Source organism: Ctenopharyngodon idella, chromosome 15 (genome assembly GCF_019924925.1).
Source record: "Ctenopharyngodon idella isolate HZGC_01 chromosome 15, HZGC01, whole genome shotgun sequence".
In the NCBI taxonomy this organism is placed as follows: Eukaryota; Metazoa; Chordata; class Actinopteri; order Cypriniformes; family Xenocyprididae; genus Ctenopharyngodon; species Ctenopharyngodon idella.
In genome coordinates this window covers 36,170,928-36,184,142 of record NC_067234.1, presented here as the reverse complement: position 1 = coordinate 36,184,142, position 13,215 = coordinate 36,170,928, and the positions used below count along the sequence as shown (strand labels likewise).

Genomic DNA, 13,215 nt, shown 5'->3' with positions numbered 1-13,215 from the left:
GACGTGCTGCTGATGAACCTCATTGTGGGGAATCTGCTTCCCTCTGCTCTCATCTGGATCACCTCCAGACCAGCAGCAGCTGATCTCGTGCCCTCTGAGTGTGTCCATCGAGTGACAGAGGTACGAGGATTCAGTGACCCACAGAAGGAGGAATACTTCAGGAAGAGAATCAGACATCAGAGTCTGGCCGACAGGATCATCTCACACCTGAAGTCATCAAGGAGCCTCTTTATTATGTGTCACATCCCAGTGTTCTGCTGGATCTCAGCCGCTGTTCTAGAGAAGATGTTGAGTGAAGCAGGGAGTGGAGAGATTCCCAAGACTCTCACTCAAATGTACACACATTTCCTGATCCTTCAGACCAACATCAAACATGAGAAGGACTATGAGAAGAAAGTGAAAGATGAAGACATGATTCTCAAACTGGGGAAACTGGCTTTTCAGCAGCTTGTGAAAGGAAACCTGATCTTCTATGAGGAAGACCTGAGAGAGTGTGGCATTGATGTGACAGAAGCATCGGTGTACTCAGGATTGTGCACTCAGATCTTCAGAGAGGAGTTGGGCTTGTATCAGGGAAAAGTCTTCTGCTTTGTTCATCTGAGCATTCAGGAACATCTAGCAGCTCTATATGTGCATCTCTCCTTTATAAACAAGAACATCAATGTTTTTGACCAGATTATCAAACCAACTAAAGAAGACAAAGTTTCACTATCTGATCTCCATCAGAGAGCTGTGAATGAGGCTTTAGACAGTAAAAATGGGCATCTGGACCTTTTCCTTCGTTTCCTTCTGGGTCTGTCAGTGAAGTCTAATCAGAGTCTCTTACAAGAACTAAAGACACAGACAGGAAACAGCTCTCACAACATTGAGAAAACAGCTGACTATATTAAAGAGAAGATCAGTGAGAATCCCTCTCCAGATAAATACATCAATCTGTTTCACTGTCTGAATGAACTGGGTGATCTTTCACTAGTGAACGAAGCTGAACCTCATATGAGCGATGGAGGATTACGTAATGTGAAACTCTCCTCATCTCAGTGGTCAGCTTTAGTTTTTGTGTTGCTGACCTCAGAGTGGACAATGCGTCAGTTTAACCTGAAGAGCTTAATTGGAGCTAAAAATGATCAGTAAGTAACACTGAGTTCAATCATTACAGTCTATAACATTATGAACAAAGAGAAACATAGAGATCAGAGGTGTTTAAATCACAGGGCACAGACTGATTTCTGGGATATTGTACATAATTTACAGGAGCTTCTCAAACGGAGTCTGTGTCCTAGTAAGGCTGTATATCTCGACTGTCATGTCATCAAGCGCCTCTGAAGACTGTCTCAATTTGAAGGATCCTTTGAAGGCAGAGTTAGTTTCATGTCCTTAATTCAGCTCATTCTGAAGGATGCGTCAAGTGTATCCTTCATGTCCTTCAATCTCCCACAATCCTTTGCACACATTCCAATTCACAAAAAAATATTGATGAAAAACGAGTCGGCACTGAGATTATGAGTTCATTATGAAATGTAAGATAAAAATAATGTTTACGGAGATGAAGGCATACATGTTATCTTTTGTTTTGGTGTAAATTAATCACTGAACACTAAACTGACAATAATGTAAAACACAGACGGCTGTCATTCACTGTACTGCATTAATAAAAAAGCCAGTTAATATAAAATATTGTATTATTTTTAATACAAAGTATGTTTCCAAAAATGAAGTTTTAATAGTATGTTTGTGCCGTGATCGTGGGGCGGGAACATGTGTGATGTAGTCACTTACTAGAGCGTCTCATTCTAGTGTTTAATGCTGAGGAGGACTCGAGTCTACAAGCCTCAGAAGGACTGGACTAGGAAAGACACAACCTCACTAGGATGCAGCCTTCTGTTTGAGAAGCTCCCAATATCAATATGTGGAGAATCCTGGAACTAGAGGATGATTGACATAGTGATAATAACCATAGCAACGGACGGGACAGAAAAATCTGATGTCAAAATAGATCTGTGCACTAAGTGTTGTAGTGTAAATGAAGACTAATAGACCTGCCACAGCAACATTGACAAGAAAAATATGTTTAGTAGCTTCTACAGTTGGATACTAAAAAATGTTTATAAAGCAGTGTTTAATTAAAAAATATATGAGGGTATTTAGTTAGGTATGTATTATTTATTTATGATATTATTATTAGCATTAATAATTAACTTGTTTTTTATTCAAATAGTGACGCAGTAAACACAGCAGATGAAGTTCTTCAGAAGCTGCTGCCTGTGGTTACAGAAACTAGATCAGCACTGTAAGTAACACTGAGAACAATCATCACTGTTAAAACATTATAACATTTCTTACTTAAACATTATAAATTGGGGGTCACGTGATGCAGGAGGTGAGGAAAGACGTGCTCTAGTGAGCTCCTCTGACTAGCTATATTATTAATCAAGAATCCTACATTAATCTCCCTAGTTGGTAGATTTTCGAGTCCATTAAGCAATTGGACAGGCAATATTGTATGGCAGAACACAATTTGCGCTGAAAAGGACGTAAAACATGACCAATTAGCAACACTCCCGAAGCTAACGACCCTGACACGCTACCCAACATGGCCGAAGATGTGGAAGGCGAAATATTGTTACAGACTCTGTGGAAGGACATCAAAACCAGTAAAGAAGAAATTAACAAACAAATGGACAGGATGACCAATGATATTCAGGCTAAATTGACCCGCATCGAAACCTCTATGTCAACGTTATCTGAACAGATGGTCGAGGTGGAAACTAGAGTAAGCGCCACAGAGGATGACCTGAGAGATACTCGTTCGACAGTTACTCGCTTGGAGAAGGATGTCACATACCTTAAAGATAAAGTGCAAGACCTGGAGAACAGAAGTAGAAGATCTAATATTCGGATTGTAAACTTGCCGGAAAAATCTGAGGGAGGCAATATGGTTTTGTTTCTGGAAAGCATCATCCCGGAGATCCTCGGCACTGAGAACTTTCCGTCTCCTCCGACAATTGAGAGGGCCCACAGAACGGGAAATACCTTGTCGGATAGGGTGACTCCAAGGATAATTGTGGCGAAACTCCTGAACTTCAGAGATGAGCAGAAAATCCTTCAACTTGCGAGAGAACGAAAGGAGGTTTACCTCGACAACCGGCGCGTCCACTTCTTTCCTGATTTCAGCGTGGAGCTCCAGAATGCTCATAAAGCTTACACGGAGGTGAAGCAAATGTTGAGAGATCGGGAAATTGAATACTCCTTCGTAAATCCTTCTAAACTTCAGATCATGTACATGGGTAAAACAAAGTTCTTCTCCACTCCACTTGAGGTTAAGAACTTTATTGATTCTCACAGCAAGGATGCAGAAGCCTCTACTACGGAATGAGAACTGACATGCTATAGCAGGGCTCTTCAAGTAGTTTAATTCAAGGGCTGGATTATCAAATCAAAACGTTGATTTGTGATCTAAGTAACCGTTTTTATGAAATTTGAGAAATTCATTTTCAAACATATGCATTTATAAACATTTATATTTAAACATTTTTTTTTATATATTAATTTAGTATAAATGTTAATGTAACGAATCATCACTTAGACTGGGATCCATTTGCATGCTTTATTTAAACAGAGTGGTCGTACAGGCTGGGTCAGACAGGGGCGAACAGAAATGACAGAGGCAGGCAGTATCGTGGTCAGATAACAGGCAAAGAGTCAGTACAGGCAGATATCACTCACAGAACAGTAACCAGGCAAGGATCAAAGGGCAGGCAGCAAGGGTCGAGAAACAGGGTCAAACGTAGTCAGCAACAGGCAATCAGACAGGGTATAAATGCTCAGTAATGTCCACCTAGGCAAAACAAGACTTCGCGGTGCACTGAGGTGAGTGGCAGTCTTTTATAGTCCGGGTTATGGGTTACAGCTGGCGGTGTAATCAGTCCAAGGTACGGACTTATGGGAAATGTAGTGTAAGTGTATGCGTGTGTGTTAGTATTCCGGTGATGGCTCCCTCCGATGGCCAGAGGAGGGAACCATGGAGTTCGTCTCTGTGACAGTTAATACATTAGTGAGACCAAATCAGAGTGTTTGGGATTGTGATTAACATATAATGATTTTAGATGAATCACAGTTAATGTGTTTGATATCTGAAGCTAAAGCTGATTTCATTCATCTTCACTCTCATCACATCACATCAGTGGTGAGGCTACATAAGGTCAGGGTGGCACTGACCCACTCAGACTGATGGCTGCTCCACCCAATCAAATGACACACCAAATAATAATAAGGCGAAAAATCACACATAAATGACAATAAGTATTGCTCAAATACATGAATTTAGCAGATGTCACTCCCGTTTAAGCATGAAAAACAAAAGATTTTTTCAAATTCTGAATGTATTATATATAGTCTAGAAAGTCTAGAGCGTTCCCTTTATAATCACTAAAAAGCTGCCACTCATCTTAGTTCATCGCGATGATACAATCTCATGAAGTTCCATTATAATCCATGAAGCTGTCCACACTGCTCAATAAATCTCTTATTATCATAATGTCTACACTTTGTTAAAATGAGAGGATTTACGAGCGTGCAGAACTCAACACTGGACAAAAACTCTGACTTTGAGCGGTGAGTGGATTCTAACTTAAACACCTCTGATTGGCCATTGTGTCACAGACATGTCTGTGATTGGCTACATTGCTCAATGCTGCAAAATGCTTTGACGCTCTGCCTATGATTATTTATCTTTGTTTTTTTGTTTTTTTCATTAGTTATTTTATTAACGAATGGATTTTGTTGTTTTCGAGAAACTGTTGGCTGACAATCACATTAAATAATCTTAATTATCATTATTTTTATCTCATGTATTGTAAAATGATGTAATTTTAGAGTAGGCATTGAGGTCGGCCATATTTCACCAAGGTCAGTATCATGTCATATCTAACGTAATCCTTCCTCCCCGCTAGATGGTGCTGTTTGCCATAGGTTTAATTAAACTACCATTCGAAAAACTTTATTTGTTAATGATTCATAGCGTCAAGCACGCAAAGCAATGAAGCCTCTTCATCACGTTAAAATGTTTATCTATCTGTATATGCTACCCAACACACATGCATGCAGAGGACAAAATAGTCCCTCACTTTAACATTTCTGGCCTCGCCACTGCATCACACGACACCTTTGTTGGAGACTGATTTACACACAACAAAACTAAACAAAAAAATTCTTGAATTTGACTGCAGGTGTGTTGTGATAATGTTTTGTGCTCTGTGACACAGACCAAGATCATCTAACATGGTGATTTGAGTTTATGTTATTGGTTTCTTTTTGATAATGAAGTCTCTGTTGATCTGAGAGAGTGAAGAGTGTGTCATTGTTCTCTACAGGTTGTATGATTGTGGTGTCACAGATGAAGGTTGTGCTGCTCTGGCTTCAGCTCTGAGATCAAACCCCTCCTCACACCTGAGAGAACTGAATCTGTCTGAGAATAATCTAGGAGACTCAGGAGTGAATCTAGTCTCTGCTGTACTGGAGAATCCTCACTGTAAACTGGAGAAACTGTGGTAAGATCATATGTGACTCTCACATGATACAGTGGCTATGGGAGTGACGGTAAAAATAACATCTTTCTCTCTTCTGACTGCCGTTATCAATCACTCTCTATTTTTCCCCTCTTTTTGAAGGTTGTAAAAACACTATTGTGGAGTTTTTCTTTTGCTATTTGCACAAATGGAAACACAAAAAATATATTTAATGTAGTCTCTCATTCACCGCTATGAAAGTTTACACAACTATGACAACTTCCACTACTGAGAAACACGGAAATGTGAAAAGGGTCTATTTAGGATTTTTTTTAAATCATGTTCTCAAATATAAATGAGGAATTGTGAAAGTCCTAATTACATTCATTAAAACAACGTGTGGCAGGAGAGTCAGCTGACCACGTCGATTGTCCTCCATTTGTTTTTTCTTCTTAAGTCACGTTTGATCTCGTGAGTCTCCATTAGATCTTGTCTCACTGTGAAATCGTTCCTACAATCAACAGGTGTGTAGTTTTGCAGTCCGACTGAATCATCTAGTGCAGTGGTCGCCAACCTGTCGATCGCGATCAACTGGTAGATCTTTATCACTGTCCCAGTAGCTCCCGAAAATAACAGAAATATGAGTACAAAAACACATTGCATTTCTCCAGTCTTTGTACTGTTTTTTTTTTTGTATTTATTTTTCTGTTATTTTCAGGAGCTACTGGGACAGTGATAAAGGTAAATAGCCCACATCATGCCTGAGTCTGTACAAGAGGCCAGAGACGCTGAAATCGGACGCAAAGAGGAGAAAAGTCTATAGCAGCTCACTGTTACCGATGCTCGAAATATAGGAAGAAAATATGAATATTGAATTGGGGTGGGTGAGGGATTATATGAATGTATCTCTGAAGGGAACTTACTGTCTTCAGAAAACTTGGCATTTTACTTTTCCTCTTACCTCCGAATAAGGGGCTGTTCACATATCACATCTAAAAATGCGTGGAAAGCATGGCCGTGCCGCTTTCTCCTCCTTTCCAAAGTGCTTGTGCTCCCGTGGCGTCTGTCGTTGCTATGCAACCATTAACTGTGCTCTCTACGATGCAGAGGAAGTTTCAGCAAAGGATAAATTGATTTCTAGCCCTTGCATTAGCTTTACTACTAGATATAGTTATGGAGATGAGAAATAAAAACCACCCTGTACAGCTATGATCAGCTATTCAGCTGAGCTTTCGATGTTTTTTTACGGAAAGGCCAAAGCTGATCAGTTGGTTCTTGTCACATGACCTGCGGTGCTCTTTCTGCATTCTGAAAAGTTGAAAATGTTTTATCTCGATGCGTCTGGAAAATGCACCGCATGTGCTAAAGTGGGAGGCCTGAAAACAGACACGGAGACTGCTTTGATTTCTTCTCATGTGAGTAACACTGGGTTTTGATTGTCTGGAGCTGCTGTGCTGTTGGCGACTAACAACGAACACTTTGTATACTGTATGTTCATTTTTTGTGCTTCCTTGTCGTTCGTTCATCAACTACGCATTATTTTTCATGGCACATTTTGTTGCGCATCAGCTGTGATAAACAGACATCCACTCTCGTATTGCATGTAACAGTGGCCAGATAGTGAGAGTTTTGCTGTTTGCTGTGTACTGCACACTGACGACCGCTACAGACTGAGGTGTTTAGCGTCATTAATAGTGCATTCGCCTCGCATGCCAGTAGCGATTGGGCCAAGGTCCGAGACCGACTCAGAGCAGGGTGGTTAGAATTGGAGTGTGAGTTTTGGAGGCAGAGCAATAAAGAGAGGGGTGGGTTTGTTTGGGTTGATTTCAAATATCAACAATGTCCAACAGCGTAGCTCAAAATATGCTTACCGCACCTTTAAGATTTGAAAATCGTCCAGTGTGTCCCAGGCCTAAATGAAGTATAAGAAATAATATTTTTCTAATAAATAGTGTTGGTGTGCCCGGGTCTGAATTTCAGTGCGGGACTGCGCAAATTCTACTCATTCCCGAAGATTTCTCACTCACATCCAAAGCTCACACATAACACATTAAATTTAATTTTACAATGAAGATTATCCAATGTAATTTTAAATTTGATTACTTTGTTTATTTATTCAGTTTCTTACCTGAATACTTCTGTTAGACCTACCTGAAAAATTAAAGCGGTCTATTTCATTTGTACCTTTATTATATTGTATTTATTTGTGCTATTGTTAATGTGTTTATTTGTTCTTATTTCATTACTGTTTTAAATCACAAAATACTTAAGCAATTAACCAAATAAACTGCGAAAAGTTTGTTACATAATTACATAAATATAGGCTATAGTCTGACGCGCTGCATGTTTGCTGTAACAGAACAGTGTTTTCAGTGTCGATTCATTGTAAATGCTGCTGCGTTTGTGACACTTTAATTTGCATTTGGGAACGCAACATTCGTCATTAGAATCGTTTATAATTCTGTTGTTGTTTACAAAGAGAAGTTTCAGTGTCACATGATCCTTCAGAAATGCTGATTTGCTGCTCAACAAACATTCACTATTTATTATTATCAATGTTAAAAAGCAGTTTTTGCTGCCAAACATTTTTGTGGAAACAATGATACCATTCAAACATTTGTGGAAAGATTTAAAAAAGAGAGAAATTGATACTTTAATGCATCATACATTAAAGTGATCAAAGTGAGAACAGTGAAGACATTTAAAATGTTACAAAATATTACTATTTAATAAATGCTTTAATAAATTTAATATATTTGATAAATGCACATACTGTAAATGCTGTTCATTGAACTTTCTCTTTGTCAAAGAATACTGAAAAATAAAATGTATCACCATTTCCAGAATAATATGAAGCAGCACAACTATTTTCAACATTGATAATAATCAGAAATGTTTCTTGAGCATCAAATTGAATTTTAATGGTTTCTGAAAAATCACGTGACACTGAAAACTGGAGTAATGATGCTGAAAATTCTGCTTTGATCACAGGAATAAATTACATTTTATAATATATTAAAATAGAAAACTTTTTTTAAATTTGTAACAATATTTCACAATATTACTGTTTTTCTGTATTTTTGATCAAATAAATGCAGCTTTGGTGAGCAACAGAGATTTATTTCAAGATCATTAATAATTGTTTCCAGACTTTTGGCAGGTACTTTAATAATAACAATTCTATTAACACTGTTGTTATATAATATAATAAATTAATTATTATCATGATTATTAAATGCTGCAGGACAATAGTATGCATTATTACAATATAAGATATATCTTTTAATGTGATAAAATATATATTTAAAAAAAAAAAAAAAAAAGAAGTTCTAGGGGCATGGCTTGGGGGCGTGGCCAGATTTTCCTGCTCTTTTTATCTCTAGCTGATCACACACATTTAAGATGATTGTGAGGTAGACTTGAGCTGAAAGAGGGGGGTTTCATGACTCTTTAATGTTCATTACATTAACCTTTCCTGTTACAATTTTTCTAGATTTTTATGTGATATACAGTTTTAATTTGTTATATTAGTTTTTATATAATCTCTTAGAATAACAGTAAAACTCACTGACATATTTAATTAATTGCTTAAAAAAGAGATATTGCACAAATTATGATCATACATTTAAAAATATATGTATTATTCCTGCTTGAATCTCACTGCAGTTGTGTTATGATAATGTTTTGTGCTCTGTGACACAGATCAAGATCATCTAACATGGTGATTTGAGTTTATGTTATTGGTTTCTCTTTGATAATGAAGTCTCTGTTGATCTGAGAGAGTGAAGAGTGTGTCATTGTTCTCTACAGGTTGAGGCAGTGTGGTGTCACAGATGAAGGTTGTGCTGCTCTGGCTTCAGCTCTGAGATCAAACCCCTCACACCTGAGAAGACTGAATCTGTCATATAATAATCTAGGAGACTCGGGAGTGAAGCTAGTCTCTGCTGTATTGGAGAGTCCTCACTGTAAACTGGAGGATCTGGGGTAAGATCATATGTGACTCTCACACACAAACAATTATTACATTTAGGGCTGTCACTAACAATTATTTTGGAGATCATGTAATCGGTCAATTATTTTCACAATTAATCAATTAATCTGATATTTTTTGTGATAATAAAAATAGACCTAAGCAAACAATGGCCTTTAACATGACTTAAAATACCTATATAATAACAATGGGGCAATAATATCTGGATCAAAAGCAAGTAATCATATGGTTTTATAAAACAACACTTTTAAAATACATAATATAATATACATTGTAAAAACAATTATATTATGTATTATAACAAATGCCTGCAGAGGGCGCCAACGGCCTCATCAGATCAAATCTGTATATAATATTGGCCAAATGATATTTAATTCAAATGTTCACTTAATGTTTAATATTTGGCAACTTCTTTATGACAGAAATGCTACAACCACTATAATTTCTTGAACAAGAAAATGTGGACATCATACATGCAAACTCAACTCAGAGATTAAATTTTTATTTTGAAATCGTGATGAACAGTTTACATATTTCAAAGATACGGACGTATTCTCCTGTGTTGGCATAGGTTAATAAATTATTTACCTTACAAATCTGATGAAATGGCACACATTGGGCCTCATTTATGAAACAAACATACGACAGAAAACGGTGCGTACGGCCGTTTCCACACAAAACTTGCCGTTTGTCAATATGGACGTGAGTGGTCTACAATCAAATTTTTTGAGTTAGCGTAAACTAATGTGCAGCTAGTGTTGTAGTACTCGTAGTTGTAGTACAGTTTTTGAAGGTCTTGGTCTTGTCTTGGTCTCAAACTAAAAGGACTCGGGATTTTATTTCAAGACGGGTCAAGACCACACCTGCGGGGATATCGCTAAATTGCCATTGCATTGTCTGATTTCTTTGTTACCATCATTAATTTGATTGGATGTAAAACTTACTGCTTAAAATGCCATCAGTAGCGTATTTCTAATTTCATTTATTTTGTTACTGTTGTGCCGGGTCAGAAATCAACAAGGGATTGTGTCAAAAATATCACCAAAATTAATAAAAATGCCCACAAAATTCAAGATGTGATTGCAAAAAAGTACTTGTATAACATCTTGATATTTATAATATAACATATGATATAATTAAGCAATATCACAAGAAAGAGGTCTGTTTTCACAAGTATGAGCACAATTGCAAATGTGATAGATTTTTTATTTTATTTATTTATTTATTTTATTTTTTTTACAAATGTTCAATAGACAAAATTTTATTTTTAAAACATTATTCTCAACATTATTTATGCATTTGTAATTGTACCAATTCAGATGCAACTTCTGTTCTGTTCTGTTCAGTGTAAAGATGAATTTTGTTGTTAGTGATTTCAATTGTTTGGTAACAGCTCTATATAGTGTCTTATTATTCTATTTGTAATTACCGATTAAAATTAAGACATTTCTCAGGCAGTGAATGTGGATCTTTCAGATGAATTGGAGGAGTAGTAAAATAGAGTCAGCCAAACATAAGTTACACTGCTCAAATGAAATGGTCCGCTGTAAATCAACGCCCAACCACACACATTTTTTGCGCATGTGAAGGATGCTGTTTTACGTGGATATTGGAACACGAGTGAAGTACAAAGCCTCTACTGTTTAATGAATAATAATTTAGCAACCAAAATGTTTCATGCAAATATAGAAACATATTTGGATTCTTGCCAAATGAGAGAGGTGAGCACATCAGTTTCGCTTTAGTCTTAAAAAATAATTTTGGCTTGACTTTTGTTGTTTATAATGAATGCCACTATGACTATCTAATTTATGTTTTATTTTATAGTTTAATATATCATTTATAGCTTCTTTTTCACTCTTGTTCTGTTGAATACCGTAACTTAAATAATTTGTTGTGGAGGGAACTACAATAGGCCTATGGATGTTTTGTTTTATTTACCGCTATTAAATATACATATAAACTTAGTGATTTGGGGGCCCTAAGCGATTCCAGGTATGGGGCCACAACAATTATATTCTAATCGCTGAACACATCAGACACACTTTTGGCAGAATTCTAATGTCCTTGCGTTATTCAGCCTGAGGGTGGCGCTCTAATGATGATTGACAGACTTTAGTACACACAACAAAGAATAGAATAGAATAAAATAGAATAGAATGTCATCTTAGAATTGTAGGATGTATTGCGTCCGAATGTTACAAGTTATGTAGGAATTCCAGTGAAGAAAACAGTCATGTCTATTCTCAGAAAAACATAAAACACAACAGAACTACTGTATATAAAAGCTATTCACATGAGTACGTTTAAACTAAAGGATTTACACTCTCATTAATTTAATACGCTACTCCACACAGGAAGAACCGACATACCAACTAGTCACTGACCTGATGTAGACACATATTTGATATACATTTAATATACATAACCGGAAGAATCGATACACTGCTTCGAAGAGCACTTCCAGTAATGAATTCCAGTGTGATAAAGGTCTGTTGATCCATTTCACGGACTGTGATGAGGCGTTTTAACTGTCATCAATATTGTTAATCCTGCAAAGTTTTTTTTATATTTTCATTTTTACATTTTTTTATGTACATTTATAACAATATATCTAGTATTATATTACATTTGCATTAAATTATGCTGTGAGGGTATTTCTAATACAGCGGCTATGGGAGTGACGGTAAAAATAACATCTTTCTCTCTTCTGACTGCCGTTATCAATCACTCTCTATTTTTTTCCCCTTTTTGAAGGTTGTAAAAACACTATTGTTTTCATTTTCGTCGATTGTCTTCCATTTGTTTTTCTTCTCAAGTCTCTCAAGTTTCAAAGAATCAAGAGTGTCAAAAACAGCGTCATCTTCTGGCAGGTCAAATTTACAGCAGCCATAAACCTGAGAGCGCAGCTCCGATGTTTTATCCATTAAACACAAATAAAAGTCTGACGACGATAAATGTGTTTAGTTTTCTGATAATATATTTCACATTTTAAAGTGTGACAATAAATTAAATGTAACAAGAAAAACAATAATTATAATAATACTAATAATACCTACTGAGTTGTTTGATGGAAGTAAATTGTGCTGTTATATTATTGTTATTATACTGTTTATATGACAGAACATATGATAAAGGCTACAAGCTTATATTTTTAAAATGTTACTAAATGGACTTCCATATACCTGTAGAGAGAACAAGAATCATTAATGACCATCACATCCATCTCTTTTCTGTGATCATCTTTACATATTATTTCATGTGATATAATTTGTTATATAAGTTTTTATATAAGCTTTCCCTCTCACACAAACACACAAATAACATGGTAAATCTCACATTAAACATGGTGATCTGTGCTTTTTTAAATAATGAAGTCTGTTGATCTGATCTGTGTGTCTGATCTGAGAGAGTGAAGAGTGTGTCATTGTTCTCTACAGGTTGATGGAGTGTGGTGTCACAGATGAAGGTTGTGCTGCTCTGGCTTCAGCTCTGAAATCAAACCCCTCCTCACACCTGAGAGATCTGGATCTGACTATGAATAATCTAGGAGACTCAGGAGTGAAGCTGCTAAAGGATCTGAAGGATGATCCACATTATAAACTGGAGACACTAATGTAAGTATAGATTTTAACAATTTTCATCATTGTGACGCCCCTGTCGGCCGTTCCTTGTCCTCTGTATTGTTTGCAGGTGACTGGCTGATTGCGGCATGATTGG

General features: G+C 36.6%; 2 protein-coding genes across 4 annotated transcripts in view; one reads left to right on the top strand and one right to left on the bottom strand.

The window, feature by feature from the left end:
• The window catches only part of LOC127495187 (uncharacterized), a 287,303-nt gene that overhangs the window by 57,133 nt on the left and 216,955 nt on the right, over window positions 1–13,215 (bottom strand). The window lies entirely within an intron of this gene.
• The window catches only part of LOC127495147 (NACHT, LRR and PYD domains-containing protein 12-like), a 267,772-nt gene that overhangs the window by 83,691 nt on the left and 170,866 nt on the right, over window positions 1–13,215 (top strand). Inside the window, exons 11-12 of one of the 3 annotated variants that reach the window (XM_051861643.1) lie at window positions 5,370–5,546; window positions 9,315–9,488. The exons of 1 other annotated variant lie outside the window; for it this stretch is intronic. In XM_051861643.1, coding sequence (XP_051717603.1) covers window positions 5,370–5,546; window positions 9,315–9,488 — 351 coding nt within the window. The remainder of the gene's footprint in view (window positions 1–5,369; window positions 5,547–9,314; window positions 9,489–13,215) is intronic. One more of the 3 variants, XM_051861644.1, reaches the window with a different exon arrangement.